Here is a 19,887-nt window from a genome sequence, read left to right on the forward strand (position 1 = left end):
TCTGAAGATGGTTCTAGAGGAACCGAAACCGGCCATGTGAATAAACATTTTGCAATCAAGACGGATTATAAGTAACATTGTATAACCAGTGATTGAGCTATCCCATCAGACATTATGTCTGTTTTTGCGGAAGTATTTACCGAAGTTTCTGGAGGATTCAGAGACGAGAGTAAGTATTTCTAAGCACAGCACGTGATGCCAATTTCAAGTGATCATCCAAAGTTAGGCTTAAGCTCTTGACCGGTTTCTATTACGCTGAAGTTTTCGGTGAATTTAGGACTTTTTGACTTCTGCTGAAAAACTAAAACTTATTTTAGGTCCAGATTTTACTCCCATCTGAACGCTGAAGCCAGGTCGTCATTTATTCGACCGATAGCACTAATAATATCTGCAGGTCTGATGCTTAAGTAATGATGAATTTCAGGGTTTTAATCGAACACTTCATAAACGCTGGTATTTGTGAAAACGTAATAGACCGTAGTATCCTTGTTACAATGTGATAACGGCCTAGAAGCAGAATTTTCCCTAGAAGCAGTAGAATCCTGTCGTCTACAAAAGAAAATGATGTGTGTTTGCTGGAAGCCCCAAAGGAAGATTAGGGACTAACGTCCTGGTGATAGCGATGTCATTTGAGAGGAAGTACAAACTCGTAGTACGTAGTAGGAAAGTGCGCGCGTCCTTTTCGAAGGAACCATCACGGTGTTTGCCTTAAGCGGTTTAGGTAAATAACGTAAAACCTGAAGTTGGGTAGGCAGTCGAGAATTTAAGCCCTGGTCGCTTCCGAAAGCGAGTCCATTGTCTTAACAACCGCGTCGCTTGCCTGTGGGATAAGGTACAGCGTACGTTGCCTGATTGCCAGACGTATCAGTTCGTTCATAACCCCACCAATTTCTATTCAGCATGCTACAGGGACAATAGGAACAAATTCGCGTTCAGTGTATCATATATTAGAGAAAAAAGATTGAAGACTGTAGTCGTAGGAAAAGGATGCCTACAAGTTATTAATTTCACGTTTCGTGTCTTTGGAATGAACATCAGTGAGGATTCGAAGACTTCTGGTGATAGGGTGTATTACACAGAATGCAGATCAGCTTACCTCACAATTCTTTCTCGCCGCCTGTCGAATGCCTTCTCTGTCATCGGACAGAGTCTTCTCACTGTTTTCAAAGTACTTCGCCCGCAAGCGCTCTACGTCAGAAATAGCAGTTCTGCAAGAAACCAAGACATTAGGAAATGAAAACATGTACTGCATATCACAAAATAACATAAAAAGGAGGAAAACTACAATGGAAAATAAAACGGCATTTCAGGAAATATGAAGCATGTGGCTGTATAATGGAAATTAGATTTCATGGTGTATTTACATTCTTGTTGTCTATGGCCGACCGGGGTGGCCGAGCGGTTCTGAGCGCTACAGTCGGGAACCGCGCGACTGCTACGGTCGCAGGTTCGAATCCTGCCTCGGGCATGGATGTGTGTGATGTCCTTAGGTTAGTTAGGTTTAAGTAGGTCTAAGTTCTAGGGGACTGATGACCTCAGAAGTTAAGTCCCATAGTGCTCAGAGCCATTTGAACCATTTGTCTATGTTTTATAGCTGTATTCAGTTTTTTATTTCACTGTAGCGCCTGAGCTGATCTTCTTTGAGGCATTCCGATTGTATTAATGCGGATAAACAGAAAAGAACGAAGCAATGAATGAGAAAAGTAGCCACTGTATTAGTTTTTAGACGCTGACTACCGGCCGCTGTGGCCGAGCGTTTCTAGGTGTTTCAGTCCGGAACCGTTCTACTGCTACGGTCGCTGGCTCGAATCCTGCCTCAGGCATGGATGTGTGTGATGTCCTTAGGTTAGTTAGGTTTAAGTAGTTCTAAGTTTAGGGGACTGATGACCTCAGATATTAAGTCCCATAGTGCTTACAAAAATGGTTCAAATGGCTCTGAACACTATGCTACTTAACTTCTGAGGTCATCAGTCGCCTAGAACTTAGAACTAATTAAACCTAACTAACATAAGGACATCACACAGATCCATGCCCAAGGCAGGATTCGAACCTGCGACCGGAGCGGTCGCTCGGCTCCAGACTGTAGCGCCTAGAACCGCACAGTGCTTACAGCCATTTGAAACATTTGAACAGACTGAATGAGCAATAATAAGAAAATCTTCTTCTTTCACACATTAAAATATTTTCAGTAGCGCAACTACAGTTACTACGTAGATCTATATAAACATATGGGTGTTTTAGTGCAGATTACGTTATTTGCACAATAGTTTTAATTTTATTGAGAGACGTAGTAATGTGGCGAACCTATAAGAAGCAGAATATGGAAAGATACACAGTGGCAGACACATCTAGGCGCGACGAACCAAACCATTCATAAGTCATGAACGGGTCTGGAGTGTGGACTGAACATCGATGATTTTCATGTGTTTTCATGTGTTTGATGAGTGCTGCATTGTTATCATGGTGCTCTAAGGAGAAGAAGGCGCAGTCGCTGTCGTTGGCAGGCATATTTTGTTCATCTCCGGCAGAAGTCTAGATAACCGTTGATCTAAATGTGTCGTATCCTCAGTCCTTCACTGCTTGACCATCACATCTAATTAGGTATATGGGCAGCAATCAAGTCCACATTTATGAAACTGCTTAAGCATCACAAAACCATGTCATAGGGGAATATTGTACCATTCGTTGTACTTAAATAACGACATTTGTTATGCCACCTTGGGAGTAGAGCTAAAATGCTGATGGGATCACGTTTTATCGTGTTATTTTACTGCTCTTTCGAGATATTAAAACAGCTTATTTGACTCCATCCTGTGGTGAGAGACATTAGCGAACCACTCCTCAAGCGATGTGAATAAACCAGTTCGTGGCTCGCTGCTACATCCCATTTAGACCCTCCAGTTGTTTGGTAGCGTGTGTTGCGATACAGTAGGATGAACTCGAGGATATTGTGCGCTTTTCAGTGTTCCTCCTTCAAAGAGAAGATGTGTGCACCCGGCTGGAGGACAGCCAGACAGTAGGAACTGAGGAAATCAGAGAACGCTCGACACCGTCAATATCCACAAATCGTAAGCACCGTTTGGCCCTGCAGGGTGGTCAGAAACAGTCCGAAAAGCTTATGGGGGTGTTTCAGGGATAGTCGTGCTAAGAAATAATTGTTAAGAAAAAAATTCAGTACGTTGCGCCGCTTCCAAGTTATTTGGCACTGAAGTTAGCCAGTCAGATCGTTGTACATGCAAATTGCAAACCTGTAAGCGCTAAAATGCGATTATGCACAGACATGAGTGGTCCGTGTGTGTCCACTTGTCGAACGTCTCATTACCAATGAAAATGAGCCGTTTTCGGAAGTAATAAATTTAAGCTAGGTGAGCAAAAGTTACATTGCTCAGTTTGAGAAAACCAAACGAAGAACACGTTCGGCAACTCTGGCAGGCTACTTGAATTTGCGCGGGCAACGACCTCATTGGCTAACTTCAATGCTAAATAACACTGAAACGGCGCAACGTATCGCATTTTTCCTTAATAATTATTTCTCTCACAACCTTCCTTGCAACACTCTCACAAGCTTTACGGACAGTTTGTGACCACCCTGTGTATTAACCTGTGGAATCCTGTCCACTCGTGTCTTATAGACTGCCTAGAAAGCTGTTTCTTTCGGATAGCTAGACAACATACAAGCAAATCATATTAATAGACTTTATAGCAGTAACTGAATTGATAATACTTAAATTTGTGTTTACGAGTTGTCGCAAGCAATTGGTGACATGCAAGTAATCAATGACCTTCAGCGTACACAATTTCCATGTAAGCAAGGCATAACAGTTCACACAAGCTCGTATGTCACTGCGGCTCTTCAAGTGCGTCTTTTCGTGCCTCTCTTCTAGTCCTGGTCTACTAGTGCGCCGAGGCTAGGTGGCGCATCGCTTTTATTCTCTTCGTGTAGATGTCACTCCTGTCGTGGTGACGTCATAGTCGGCGTGCTATTGGCTGACGTCGGCTCACAGCCATCTATGCTGTATCGTTCTTGATCTTCGTGCTAATAATTGTCGTCAAGCCGAAACATAACCACAATAAAAAAGTATCGTCAGGCAAAATTCTGAAGAGATTTGAGGCGACTGTCAGGAGGAGGTCTATGTCGATAATTTAACAAGTTATCTAGGGTCAAATCTGAGAAAAGGGAGTAAGTGAAAGAGGATTGTAACCATTTTCATTTACTGCTCGGACGATGTTATCTGTCATCAGAGGCGAAAATTATGATTTTGTGTATGCGTGGTTGTAGGTGCATGTGTGTCATATCGTAGGCAGAACAGTCAGTGTGGCGTGGAGTGTATGGATTCCTTCACTACTTACCACTAAAGGCAGAGTGGGCTATTCCAGGAATAATCCATACAAGAGTCTGGGATTATTCAGCCAAATACCCCAGTTGAGAAAATCTGGAAGGGATTTTCAGCTTCGGCACTTGCCTTACATCCAAGAATGAACTTGAGCAGACCAGATGGCTGGGAACTATTTTTAATTTAATTTGTCCCTGACAAAAATTATTAAGGCTAGTCTACGTGAATGTGTATTTGTTCGTGTGTATACTGAGAAAAATCGATGACTTGGTTCGACATGTAAAGTGATTTAGGGATTCCATTTCCTTTTTGTTTTTTCCCTGCGCTTTCCATTCTCCACTCCTAGGAGCAGATCCGACAGATCATAGACTCACGGTTCTGTTCAGCCAATACCAGGCGAACTGATAGTGGGAGTTTCCATTTCGCAAGAAATGAGAGTGGCTTACCAGTTGTGATATTTGCCTGACAAACCAAGGATGCATTCCGACAACCTAGACCAGAACTAAGAAACTGAAACTATTTTAATCTGTTTCTGGTAGAATGTCATCATTACTCCAGACAAAAATTAAAATTTTGTGTATGTATCTCCTCGAGGAAAAAGCATTACAGACGCCAATGTTGAAACTTAAAATTTTCGGGAGGTATATGGACACCTTCGTAGTACAGCCACAAGGGGCAGGAACGCTTCTTCCATTTCTGGAGCACCTTTACTCCCCCCATCCGAGCATTTGCTCCTCCATGGAAGTGGAGAAAAATGGAGAACTCCCGTTGTTAGCTGTCCTGGTCCGCAGAAAAGAAGCGGTTCCTCAGGTCACAGTGTGTTCCATAAACCAACTAACACTGACCTATATCTACTAGCTGCCATAACGTATCTCAGTGCAGTGGCGCATTACGGACTGTAGTTCATAGCGCTAGAGTATCTCAGATGCAGGAAGCTTATCATCAGAGCTTAGCCATCTTCACTCTGTGTTTGTAAAAAAAACGGACACTCTGATAAACAGATTCATATTACATTTCAGCATGCACGCACTAAACCTCGAGAACAGCCAGAAGCAACGGTGAATTCCACGAGGACGATTCTTCTATCCTACGTAGGTGGCGCGGCTTCTAAGATCGGCCGGCTGTTGAAGAATGCAAACGATGCTGGGTTCTGTTAAAGACGACCTAGGATATAGATCTTAGGAGACAAGGGATGTATAAATTCCCGTGCCAATATGGGAAACCTTACACTGAACGGACTTGTCATACTCTTAAGGATGGACGCCTCCAAGGTCTGGGACTCCATCACTAAACAAGGGTTCGAATGTAACTACCTGGTTAACAGAGACGTGTGATTCGAGCTGAGAAAGAAATGAGGACCAGCATTGGCGGTACTAAGACATCGTCGGCTGCAGACGAACGAATCCGAGAAAACACAAACGGGGAATCGGAGTCCGGACACTTAAATTAGGCACCAACATTCAGCTCGCGCACGCGCTGGGACGCGTTTCGCGACCGCGCCTTTTCCCGCCTTGCGAATGAGAAGACCGTGGGCCGTTCCTCCGGCAAGAGGCACTGGATATCGCCGTCCTCCACGATATGTCTACGATGATGTTGTAGCCGAACCCCTTGGGGCCCGCGCTTTTCTAGCGAGCCAGTGCATATATTGGCGAGCCTCTGAAGCAACACGTCAGTAGGCACCTGAAGATGACAAACAGCTGCCACAACATTATCCGGCGTGACGCCCGTGAACCAGTGAAGCAGTTATCACGTCTCGAAAGTCTAAAGCAGCACAAGATTTTTATACCTCAGAGACAATATTCTGAATTTCTGTATTATTTGATTGTCTAGCGTAGAACGTATTTTTAAGAAAAATACGAATTTTTATTTCATCTGGACATCTATGCAGTTTCCACCACCAGTTCGTTACTTGTTGGCTTGGTATGCACGATTCCTATGTTGGTCCTAGCACGTCGAAGCCGCATTTTTTTCCCGCTTGAAAACTGATTACTTCTCAGGACACTGCAATCATATTTGGTTCTAGATCGAATAATACTCCTGAAAACCAAAATATTCTGGCTCCTGTCCATGATACCAATTACATTATGTTTAAGACTAAGCTGTAAAATTTCTGACAGGTAAGCAATACCCCAGATCTTACTGGAAAGCGTCTGTGATCATTCCTAATTTCTTTCGGCAAAGGATTATTATGTAAGGCAATCTGGGTCGAATTTTCCGTTGTAGGAAGCCCCTGTAAGAAATCGTTTGAGAGCCTGGCAGAAAATTGTTGAACTGATTAATAAGTCTGTCCTAAATTTCATCGATGCAAATAGAAAGTTCAGTGCGTACCTAAGAGTTAGCTGACCCTGGATTCTCTCCAGCTTTAGAAGTAGTATAATAATATCTGGAAGATACTCAAAGAAATATACTATTTCTTCTCTCCAACGGCCAATATTTTGGCCCTCAGCAATTATAAAGCACTGCCAGGACTAAAATACTAGAACCAACGAACAATAGGGGTTAACGTTCTATTGAAAACGAGATTATTGGCGGCGGAAAACAAGCTCGAATTGACAAAGATAACAGATCGTCTCCTTCTCGAAGAAAACAGGTCAGCAAATACCTTAAGCGACCTAGGGAAACTATAAAAAACCTATATCTGTTTGATGGGCTGGGGATGGAAGTTTCTGGCTTCTCGAATCCGAGTGCAGTCTCTTTACCGCTCTTTCTCCTCGCTTCATAGTAAAATGCTACATCGATTTTCGTTTGTCAACAAAAACCGCCAAGAAATAATGGTCTGCTGCTTGTGCTGCAAATTTTACGTGTTCTTGTATTATTAAGGCGAGCAGCGTTTGCTCTAAAATTACACAGAGGAAACAAACGTCATGGAATAGCTCCAAATATCGTGTTACATCACCTTTTCCCGGCGTAGTGCAGCAACTCCCCATTGCATGGACTCAACAAGTCTTTGGAAGTCCCTGAAACGTTGAACCATCTGCCTCTATAGCTGTCCATAATTGCGAAAGTGTAGCCAGTGCAGAATTTAGTGTATGAACTGATTTCTCGATTGTGTCCCAGAAATATTTGATGGATTTATTTCGGGCGATCTGGGTGGCTAAATCATTCCCTCGAACTGACCAGAATGTTCTTCAAACCAATAGTGAACGACTATGGCTTGGTAAAATGGCGAATCGGTGTTTGGGAACGTGAAGTTCTTGAATGGATGCAAATAATCTGCAAGTAGCCGAACATAACAGATTCCAGTCAATGGTATGTTCAGTTGGACTAGAGGACCCACTCCATTTCATGTGAAGTCGGCCCACAACTTTATGGAGCCACCACCCGCTTTCATAGTGCCTTGTTGACAACTTGGGTCCATGGCTTTGCGGTGTCTGCGCCATACTCGAATCCTTCCATCAGCTCTTACCAACTGAAATTGGGTCTCATCTTAGCGGTTCTTCAGTCGTCTAGGATGCAACCTATATGGTCACAAGCTGGTGCTGCAGATGATGTAGCGCTGTTAACAAACCCACTCATATGCCCCACATGTCTCATTCACGCCAAATTTCGCTGCACTGTCCTTACAGATGCGTTCGTCGTAGTCTGACACTGATTTCTATGGTTATTTCATGCAGTGTTGCTTGTCTGTTAGCACTGACAGCTCTAAGAAAACACTGCTACTCTTGGTCATTAGGTGTAGGCTGTCAGCCACTGCATTGTCCATAGTGAGAGGTGTTATTGGCACACTCTTGACACTGTGGATCTCGGAATGTTAAATTCCCTAAGGATTTCCGAAATGGACTGTCCATGCATCTAGGTCCAAGTACCATTCCATGTTCAGAATCTGTTAATTCCTGTTGTGCAGCCATAATCACGTCGAACACCTTTTCACATGAATCACTTGAGCACAAATGACAGTTTTCTTCTGGTTATTTATAACGATATTCCTGTGAATCACCGCAGGGCTTTGACCGTCTGACTTCTGGAAATAAGTTTGGTGATGTATAGGATAGGGATTTTCGATTCTGGATATGATTTCAGGCAGTGTTCTCTCAGTATCTGTAGATAACTTCCTGGTTTGCTAGGTAGAGCTAGCAAGTTGGAAGGATTGATTTAGGAATCACAACTTGCTTGCATAGGGAAAGGATGATGACTAAACTGGGTAGGTTGGGATAAGGTCTCTAGTTTTTCTCAGACCTCTTCAGCAGTGTGTCTTTTGCTCGGATCTGGGTGAGGCACTCCATCTCACACTGGATGGTTGCTGCTTTGTTGTCCAATGCTTCTAGTGAGAGGGACTGAGCTCTTATGATGAGTTCCTTCAGCAGCTCTATGATGTCTTTCATATCCTTTCCTATCCTCACGACGAGCTGACATGACGTCTGAATGGTCACCTCCGTGGTCGTCAGCTCAGTGTGAGTTGCTACCCGTAAGGTCTTCTGCAGCTCATTATGAGTCGTTGTACCTAAGGTCTCTTGAGTGGTCTGCGTTAATGTAGCACCCAAATTATGAATGGCTGCTCAATCTGTGTGGCTGCCTCGACACACTATGGCATGGCTGCAGCCTTCTCATGGTTTGATGCAGCGCTTCTGCATTTGCAAGCATCTTAGTGGCACGCATTTTGGCACCGATTTCTTCATTAACAGCGTGTCAGCCTATGCGACCTCTGCCACCAGGGGCCGGGGCGCCATACTGACTGCTCGGTGATCGGTGCTGTTGTGTGTGACGTCTCTGCCCCCCCCCCCCCCCCCCAAATCCCACTCTTATTACTGGGTGGTGGAGGTGCACTTCGCCACACGCTGATGTTCACGCCTGTAGGTCGTCTATCAGCTGTTGCCAGCTTCAAATCGGTCTCCATCTACGAGTGTTAGTAACGTCATGAGAACATTAGTCTTGCCACAGTGGGATGGACCTACTGTAATTGCTCGCATATTATAAGGAAGGAGGATTCCATTCTTCTACTTCAGGTCTTCTTTTGCATCTTCACAGGACTAGTCATGATGCCGACTACGTCAGGTACCGGCAAATAGTGGGCACATATAGAAAGACACTCTTGTGAGGATGGTAATAATATGTGTAGTATTTAAATATCCTCATATAGTATGTAAAAAAATCATCAGACTCTTTCTTTATCTTCTATGCACCTTTACAGTATTTCCCAAATAAAGCTTTCTGTTGTGCAATGAATTCCACACATATCTCCTTTGAACATCTGGGCTCCTCACAATACTCTGATTTTTCACATGCACATTTAACCTATTTCTCTTCCAGCTCTGCGTTCATGTGGAAAGGAAGGTACTGTTCCAAATCATCCACATGTACACTATGCACACATAGAAAGTTTACAATATAATTGTATGTGAAGTCTATCCTTAGCAACCACCGACTCAGTCTCTCCAATGCAAACCATAACTCACCCTCCACACCGCATATGTTCATAACTAATGCATGCCATAGATAAACACACTTCTCACCCGGTTTCACACTTAGTACAAAATCATCATCACTGTTGTAATAGACAGTGACACACTAGCAAGGCGAATGTCCAGGGAGGTACGAGTTGGATAAAATCTTTACACAGATGATCACGTGACCGGATTCAGCGTTCATACTGGTTCCTGCACTTTTTTTGTGAACTGCCATCTTGTATTACCTCATGGGAGGGGAGGGAAAGGGGGATGGGAGGGGAGGAAGGGCAACAGCACCCACACTCTGGTGGTGGTGTGGGCAACTAGGCCAGTTGGTCTACAAACCTCAAGGTGAACACCTATGGTTCATTGTGGACTAGGGTGAAGTTGATATGGGGTGTTAGGCAATTTCAAAAAAGGTTGACAGTTACAGCACAAGCATCTATCTGCATGAGCACTGAAATGCATCTTCATGACATCCCATTGCAATGCCATTATTTGTTGAAAAGTATTCAACCCACACTCGTCCATTATGCTTTATTTCCACTTGTTGTATGGGGTGCTAGGGGTACAGTCCTTAGCTGTGTGCTTGTCTGTAGTACGCTTATTAAATCTACCCCTGCTCATCACCAGTATATCCTCAATTGTATACATGGATGCTTGAGCCAGAGTAGGTAAACTTCCTGCCTCTTGCGCTTCAGAAGACTGACTGGACTTTCATTGAATGATCCACAATTCCCACACCCACATTTATCAGCATGAACTACAAAGTGTAACTTAGCCCCATCCTGCTCCATCTTCATTATTTGATGAAGCGTATTTGTCTTCTTCATATATTCACCAAATATCATTACTTTCCAAGAATGCTGCAAGTGGCTATGGAAACAATCCTCAACTGCGTGATTGCAGATAACATACCCATTAAACTCCTTCTTCTCCAGGACAGACATCTAATCCATTGAACACAATAGTCCATCTTCCCAGTCCAGTAGCTAGACACAGACTTGAGTGAATTTCCAGCCATTTTTTCCCTGGGCCCCCATCTTGGATTACATCACAGGAGTTGGAAGATGGTGGATGCAGCAATGTATACAAAATAAAGACTTATGTCTGTCCTATCTTGCAGCCCAGCACAGACTGAGTTCATTTCTTGCCAATTTGTAGGTGGGGGAGTGGTGGGGAGGGGATGGGGAGGGGGAGAGAAAGGGAAGGGTGATGGAGTTAGGTAAGTGAAGGTAGCCAAATTGACCTGTTTTTCCGCCAAAATTTGAACTTCCCACCATGACACCAGTTCGACATTGCCACATCTATGGCCGCCATCTTGAATAAATTTTGCAGGCCGCGGTGGTCTAGAGGTTCTAGGCGTGCAGTCCGGAACCGCGCGACTGCTACGGTCGCAGGTACGAATCCTGCCTCGGGCATGGATGTGTGTGATGTCCTTAGGTTAGTTAGGTTTGATTAGTTCTAAGTTGTAGGCGACTGATGACCTCAGCAGTTAAGTCGCATAGTGCTCAGAGCCATTTTTGAATAAATTTGGCAACAATGCAGAGTGGGCGATGCTGCTGTTGCCCCACGACTTACATTATGAGGAGAGGTTCAACACCCTGTCGCCTACTCATGGATTCACCGTTCATCAATCACTTTTCGTAAACGCTTACAACAGTGTCAGCAAACAATTAAATAGCTTCGCCGTTCTCACGCCCCAGTTCACAACAATCCGTCAAAATCGCTTATGTCAATGGATTTCCCCATTTGCGGTCTGTGTCGTCGGTAGAATGATTTACCATTCGTCTCTGCTTCATTTATATACTTTCCTTACCGTGTCACATACCCAAAATGCTATCAGACGCCATTCGATCTCGCGGTCAGCAGAGGTCATTTTAATTTCGCTCCTAAAAAAATGTTCAAATGTGTGTGAAATCTTATGGAACTTAACTGCTAGGGTCATCAGTCTCTAAGCTTACACACTACCTAACCTAAATTATCCTAAGGACAAACACCCATGCCCGAGGGAGGACTCGAACCTCCGCCGGGATCAGCCGCACAGTTTATGACTGCAGCGCCTAAGACCGCTCGGCTAATCCCGCGCTGCAATTTCGCTCCTCAGTGTATGTGCCGCATACTATAGTATGTGATAAAGAATGCCCTCTGTTCTGTTCCGCTGCTAAGGATCGAAAGAAACATGTGAGTACTTAAGCGAAAAAATTTCCTGAAGAAAGTTAAAAAGCATTTACTATTGGTCTGAAGTAAAAACATTTCCACTGCTGCTTACTAGTAATCTTCGTAAAACAGTGTAATCTTCCTTAAACATTTTGCAGATGCACTGACGGAAAAAATCAAAGCATCAAGAAATAATCAACGTAGACTAAAAATCTTTTGGGAATATATTTGTCTAGGAGACTTTTTTAGTGATTAAAGTTACAAACGTTGCAAAAGTGAAATGCTCGTACATCAATAACCGGTGTAACCACCAGAATGTTGGCTGCAAGCCCGTAAAATTCGTGTATTGTGTTGTACAGGTGCCGGATGTAAATTCGTGGGAGGTGTTCCATGCCTGTTGCACATGGTCGGTCAGTACAGGGTCGGTTGATACTGTTTGTGGATAATGCTGGAGTTCTCAGATGATGTCCCATACGTCCACGATTGAAGACAGATCTGGTGATCGAGCAGGCCAAGGCAACATGTCGACACTCTGTACAGGCATGTTGGGTTACAACGAAGGTATGTGGGCAAGCGTTATCCTGCTGGAAAGCATCTCTTGGATTGTTGTTCACGAATGGTAGCTCAACGGTCGGTTCACCAGACTGACGTGCAAATTTGCAGTTAAGGTGCGTCATACGGAATCGCACCCCTGACCATACCTCCAGGTGTAGGTCCAGTGTGTCTAGCACACTGAGAGATTAGGTGCAGGTCCTCAACTGGATTACTACTGACCAACACACGGCCATCACTGGCACCAAGGCAGAACCGATTTTCATCAGAAAGCACAACAGATATCCACCCCGCCGTCCAATGAGCTCTCGCTTGACACCACTGAAATCGCAAACGGTGAAGGTTTGGGGAACTGGAATGCAGGTTAGAAACCATCTGGCTCGGAGCTGTCCTTGAAGTAGCCGATCTCCAACAGTTCATTGTGTTACTGTAGCTCGAACTGCTGCGCTGATTGCTGCTGCAGATGCAGTACGATGCGCCAGAGCCATACGCTGAACACGATGGTCTTACCTGTCGGTAGTGTCACGTGGCCGTCTGGACTTCTTCTTGCGACTGTACCTTCTGGTGATCACGACTGCTAGCAATCGTGTGCAGAGGCTACATTCCTGCCAAGTCTTTTCGCAGTATTGCGGAAGGAACCTCCAGCTTCTCGTTCAAACTCGGTCAGGTGGCGTCTTCGTCGTCGTAAAGGCATTCTTGACTAACACAACTCACTATGTCCAATCTCAAAGGTAACTAGTGCTCACGATCATTACAGCGCGTATTTAAAGCAAACCTGATTTGCATCATCAAAGCGGCGCTACTAGCGCCGCTGTTTTGGGACTGGCACGAAATTTGAATAGACATCAACTTTCGTTTATCTCGCAAAAAATCGTTCTTGGTGTTGGGTATGCACGAAACTTTCTGATGTCTGCTGTTAAGATTGTGATGCTACACATACGGCAACAACAAAAAATTTCAGTTAAATTCTCAAATACATCTGTATAGCAAAACAAAATTTGGAAAAGCTGGTTAGGAATGGAACTTTACTTGTAACTAATAAATACTAATGTTTCTGTTCTTTTTAATCGATTCCATCCATTATCTTCTTCGACCCCGTTTCTTGTTCTTTCTGAACATACTGCTCACGACAGCACTACAGTAACCAGTTGAGGCCTCTCCTGCCGCTCGTTCGCATGTTGATTGTGTGCTCACTTCTGACACGCGAATTACATCGCAGCGAAAACACAGATACTAGTGCAGTCTTTAGAAAACATTCTGCGAGAAGATTTTGACATAACGAAGTGTCTCATACACTACTGTTCAACAGAAAATCAGTCATTCAGAGTTGACATCATATGCCATAATCCCATGGTAGTAAATGCAAATTCGGGAACAGATATGAATTTATTTATGACGCATGTGATGCGTTGACACGGCAGTGCTGTTTTCCAAAATAGTAAAGCTTCCGGTATTACCGTCAGACACCTATTATGGAAACTATGAGCACGCAACCTGTACAAACTACTGTAAAGTACGCGTCTCACAAGCTTGCCCTTAGCATCGTCATGTGTCTGAATAGCAAATAATACGATTGAAATAGCTGAACTTACAACGGTCACAGTCGCTTCAACAGCAACTAGCTAAGAAAAACAGCACCTACCACAACAGACCCAAAGTTGGTAGTGGACGAGTGAGGTATGATCCCCTGTTGAGCCCGTTATTTATTTTAACTTTTGTTTTACAACCGATTTCGGCATTTTAAGACCATGTCCATTTATTATCTACAAACGTTGCCACACGTATAAGGTAGCGCTTTTACACTTCGTGTTTCCATTTTGTTTAACAGAATTTAACTGTTAGTGCTGTTTTGATAGTTTATGCACATAACGCGGGACATTGTGCACAAACTATAGAAACATCAAATAAAGTTAAATTTTTATAATCCAAAACAACGGAAACAACATACGTAGACGCTGCTATTTTCATACATGTAACAACTTTTCTAGAATAATCACTGGACTATGTCCTAGGAAGACTGAACTAGTTGTGAAACGAAAGAAAAGTTTAATAAATAACACCCTTACTGGAAAAAATGCCTCATTCATTCACTAAGTATATGTCTGTCACACACTGCTGTTATCCGCGCTATATGCTATCACTACTGTTCAGCCTGAAATCAGCTTTTCCACTGCGTCTCCTCGCTCGATACAGCGATGTGCAACACCAAAGCAACTTTTTATATTTGTTACCTCTCGCTGCCCATTTATTTGGCTAGAAACATGATTATATATTTTCATATTTACAAAATGGAGCGCTCAGATCTCTTCATCTGGAGGATTAGAGACTGAAACCTTTGGAAAGCATTGTGCGATGGGTGTATATATTCTCGGATGGCGTGAAAAGTTCCCGACTTTCATGAGCAGTGGTACACCATGTTTGATGACGAGTGCCATATCAACGTCGGTCTGCAGCGTAGCATATGGGAGTAGCCGGGTGTAAGGTGGTTGAGGTATCCTAGCTCGAGAGGGTATCCCCGGTAGCGGCCGCCATCCTTTCTCATACTCTAATTACGAGAAGCCAACCGTTTTACATTCTAAAGAGCTACTGAACGGCGAGTATTTGATGTTCGCAAAGTTACCCGCATATTTCGTTCAAGGCGCTCGCTGTTTAGTGAGTACAGTACTCCTCGACACCTCGGCGAGCACTTGGCATGTATCGCATTCGGCAAGCATAAAACCTCTGCTTGTCGAGTACCCCGTGTCAGGCGTCGCCATCTCACTCTGCGGAGTATCCAGGCACGAATGTCGGTCGGGCACATAGTTTCAGTTTGCCACATTCAATCGACGTAGCGTACACTTGTCAGAGCAGGAAAGAATTCATTCTCGACAAAGTATGTTATTTGACTACTACACCCATGGCCAGTACCGGCATCTGAATTGTTCATTATTGCGAAAATTGTTGCGAGTTGGGAAGACTCAGCACAACCAGGAGCACGTCCGCAGATGTCCAACGTAGCTTTGGACGAAGCGTCAGGGATAGAAGAGTTCCATGGACCACGGCTACACAACTCTGAAGAATTCTCTGCAGCTGAAACATCCCGTCGTGCAAGCCGTCATTGTATGAAAATACATACTACTCGCAGACCACCTCGACAAAATGGATTACAGAAGAAGATAGCATTGAATACATTCTATCAAGATAACACATGACAAAACTATTAAAAATGGTTCAAATGGCTCTAAGCACTATGGGACTTAACATCTGAGGTCATCAGTCCCCTAGACGTAGAACTACTTAAACCTAACTAACCTAAAGACATCTCACACATCCATGCCCGAGGCAGGATTCGAACTTGCGCCCGTAGCAACAGCGCGGTTCCGGACTGAAGCGCCTAGAACAAAAGTATTCGGTTGGTGCTTACGTTCATAGCGTTTTTGTTTTGCTTGTTGGTATTCCGGTTGCTACGGGTTTGTTTATCGATTGTCATTTTTTATTTTTGGTTCACTTTTGGTATTTGGATTTACATACTGTCGTTTTGTCATTTGTAGATAGTGAGTGGAGCTGTGGATGGTAGAAAATGAGTTCAATAGAGGGGTGACATCAACGGAGGCAGCCAGATATATTTACGCCGTGCGTGGGGATAATGCCATTGGACAGAGCACGGCATGAAAATGGTTTTCTCGTTTAAAGGAGGATCAAAAAAATGGTTCAAATGGGTCGGAGCACTATTGGACTTAACATCTGAGGTCATCACTCCCCTAGAACTTAGAACTACTTAAACCTAAATAACCTAAGGACATCACATACATCCCTGCCCGAGGCAGGATTAGAACCTGCAACCGTAGCGGTCGCATGGTTCCAGACTGAAGCGCCTAGAGCCGCTCGGCCACTCCGGCCGGCTAAAGGAGAATCGTTTTGACATTAGTTACTTTGCACGTCCTGGAAGACCTTCGGTGTTTGGTGAAGATCTTAAAATACATTAATCTACAATGATCCCCGTCAGTCTATTCGAGTACTGGCAGATGAGATGAACTGTGACCGTTCTACCATGTGCGACATTTCATGCAGTGGGGATGGTTCAAAAATCTGGTGTATGGGTACTGCATTCTCTAAGCCAAAATCACAAAAATCATGTGTATCTCTGCTTGTGCGTCATCCATTGATTCTTGAACAACATCTACGATTTATATCCTGTATAGTTACTAGTGAGGAAAAATGGTATCTTTACGCTAAAATAAGGAAAATAAAGGTATGGTTGAGCCTGAACAAAGTAACAACTCCCTGTACAAAGAGCTTCACGCATCAATAAAACATAATGCCATGTATCTAGTGGAATAGCGACTGTGTGGTGTACTGCGAATTGCTTCCCCGAGGTGTGACTATCACTGTTGACATTTGTTGTCAACAGCTGAGACGCCTTAGAGATGCAGTCGAAGAACAGCGACTGGGAAGACTATGTGAAGTGATGTTACTCTACGATAACTTTCGCTCACATTCTATCAGAATGCTAGACTGACAAAAAACACTATACAAGAGTTGGGTTGGGAAATCATTCCACGCACGCTTTACTCATCTAATCTCGCACCCTCAGATCTCCCGCTTTTCCACTCTCTATTGAATGACCTTCACGGAATTTCCTTTCCAGATAAAGATGCCTATGAACAAGGCTCGACGAGTTCTCCTCAAACCACATGTTTTCTACAGTCGCTGAATCGAGAAGTTATCCCAGTGTTGGCAGACTGACAGTGATGGAGAGTATATTATTGATTACATTCTCTGTTATGTGTATATATTCTGTTTTAAACTTATGGAAAAACGCTGCGAAGTTATGCACCAACCTAACTAACCATCGCTACCATTGTATTTATCTATGTGTAGCTCTACAGTATACTCAAATTGTTGTCCAGTCACGATCTATGACCTTGCTAATGCGACCATACGTAGCGTGCAACTTATATAATATTATTGAACAAAATTTGATAATTTGAGAACACTGCGTAAGAGGACAGAGTTAGCTTATCATTAATGGGGTAGTACACTTGACTCGATACACATGATTTTCTGTCTAATGCAGGGGAAAACTTGCATTTGGTACGTATCATAATATACTCACCCATATAAAGTCGGTTGGACAGAACAGACCGTGACGGACCATTTCTTCATTTCCATTCTCAGCACGTTAGTAAACATTATCAGTGCGCTTTTGGACAGGCAGTAGGGACTCTGCATCGGGATTGGCACTCTTCCTGTAACGTCACAAACTTCATCTTAAAGTCATCTTTCATCTTTGTTTCGTTGTTATTATTGTTTTGTTACTGCTGCGAGCTAACTTGCTTAGTTCATAGTCACCTACTACGTTTATCAATTTCTTGTAGGTATAATATATTCGTAAAAATATGACATGTTAATGTCGATTGCGTACTATAGTTTTTATGTTTACAATTTTATGTATCTTTTTGTGAATAAAGAATTACTAACGCTGTATACCTGTTATATAGGAAGGCGCGCAGTAAAGTAATGCACTGAATTTTTTTAAATATTAAAACTCTTGAAGCTTTTTAAATAAAACAAACTTCATTAACATTCAACATCTTTTTTCTTCATATCAGTATATTTATTTCTCAACATAGTCACCCTGGTGACGAATACAATTCTCCCAAAGAGGGATCAGTTTGTTGATATCGTCGCTGTAGACTGTTTGTTGAAGGAGCCTCACCTGTCTTGTACCGCTTCATCACTATCAAAGTGAAGTCCTCCAAGGTGTTCTTTAAGTTTTGATAGCACTCTGACCTCTGTACATAAAAGTTTGTTTGCGTGGCCATCTTCCGCAGCATGCGGCGAAATATGTCCTTTGTAAATAAAACCGCCTTTTCTTGCTGCAACTGTAATTTATTTCTCCAAGAAGCTCTTCGCCTTTTTTGTGTGATCTAGAACGATATAATTTTGTTTTAACATGTTTTATTTTTACATTATCAAACAGTTGCAGTCGTGTTTTTATGTGAATAAGTAATCAGTTACAGTTTGTTGGCATCTGCGTTTCCTCTCATCTGGTCTGAAGATCGCCCTACCACTTCATTTCCGAAAAAAACGCTCATTTTTATATTCCGAACTTTTTCTTTCACACTGTTCACCATATTTATCCTTGTTTTTGTGGTGCACTATTACTCTTTTGCCACTAATTATACATATCTGTTCGAACACTGTGCTCTTAAAGACGTAAATATTGTGGATTCATTATGGTAGACAACCCAAACAGGAGGAGACACGTAACGAACTCACAATATTTACGTCTTCAAAAGCACAGTGTCCGAGCAAATACCTACAATAGCAAAAGAGTAATAGTGCACCTCAAAATATGTATAAACATGGTGAACGGTGTGAAAGAAAAATTTCGGAATATAAAAAAGTGCTTATGTTTCTGAAATGAAGCGGTAGGGCGAGCTCCAGACCAGATGAGAGGAAACGTAGATGCCAACAAACTGTAAGTAATTACTTATTCACATTAAAAAAACGCGACGTGAGCTGTTTGATAATATAAAAATAACACATGTTAGAACAAAACTATATTTTTCTATATCCCACTGAAGATGCCTCAGAGTAAAAAAAAAGAAAAGGTGCAACGTGGCTGGGAGAAATAAACTGCAGTTGCAGCAAAAAGAGGTGGTTTTATTTGCAAAACAAATATCTCTGTACATACGTTGAGGTTAGCCCCATCATTCCGAACACCAACAACACAACGCTGCACGTTACTGATGTCGACACAGTCATCACCGTACATAGCGTTCATTCTTGTGTGGAATTTAAATGGAGGCACGTTTTTAGAAATTAGAAACTTGGTTACAGCACGCTATTTCCCTCACATCGGTATAGTTACGTTAGTGATTAATACAAACAACCTCGCGCGGCGCCTCCCGCCGGAGGTTCGAGTCCTCCCTCGGGCATGGGTGTATGTGTCGTTCTTAGCAGTTAGTTAAAGTTAGTTTAAGTAGTGTATAAGACTAGGGACCGATGACCTCAGCGGTTTGGTCCCTTAGGACTTAACACACATTTTTGAACAAACAACCTCAGCTGTATCATTATACATTTGTTGTTTTACGACCGGTTTCTTTCGTTGAACTTCTTCAGGTTCTCCAGTTGTGCTGAAGTCGTGAGATAAATCGTGTGTTTACTGTAAACAATGCTTTGACTTTAGCATTACCTGCGATAACCGGACGATTTATGTCATGTCTGTGGCACATCTAGGCAACCTGAAAATGTGTAACGTATGAAACCGGTCGTAACACAAAATATGTGTAATGATAGAGCTGAGGTGGCTTTTATTAATCATTAACATTGTCAGCCGTTGTACTGACAATGAAAAAGATTATATAGTTACGTTCAGTGGCGGCTGGTGGGCTGTAGATGAAGAACGGCGGCACGTCTGTCCAAACAATCGCATGCAACTTTTCTCTCTTCAGAATATTTATTGAATGGGG

The 19,887-nt window shown here is 43.0% G+C and overlaps 1 protein-coding gene across 1 annotated transcript in view; it reads right to left on the reverse strand.

Moving 5' to 3' along the window:
* Positions 1-19,887, reverse strand: part of LOC124788240 (estradiol 17-beta-dehydrogenase 2-like) — a 175,263-nt gene that overhangs the window by 32,886 nt on the left and 122,490 nt on the right. Inside the window, exons 5-6 of the mRNA XM_047255426.1 lie at positions 17,526-17,658; positions 1,097-1,208 (exon numbers count right to left, since the gene is read on the reverse strand). Coding sequence (XP_047111382.1) covers positions 1,097-1,208; positions 17,526-17,658 — 245 coding nt within the window. The remainder of the gene's footprint in view (positions 1-1,096; positions 1,209-17,525; positions 17,659-19,887) is intronic.

This window comes from Schistocerca piceifrons, chromosome 1 (genome assembly GCF_021461385.2).
Source record: "Schistocerca piceifrons isolate TAMUIC-IGC-003096 chromosome 1, iqSchPice1.1, whole genome shotgun sequence".
Taxonomy (NCBI): domain Eukaryota; kingdom Metazoa; phylum Arthropoda; class Insecta; order Orthoptera; family Acrididae; genus Schistocerca; species Schistocerca piceifrons.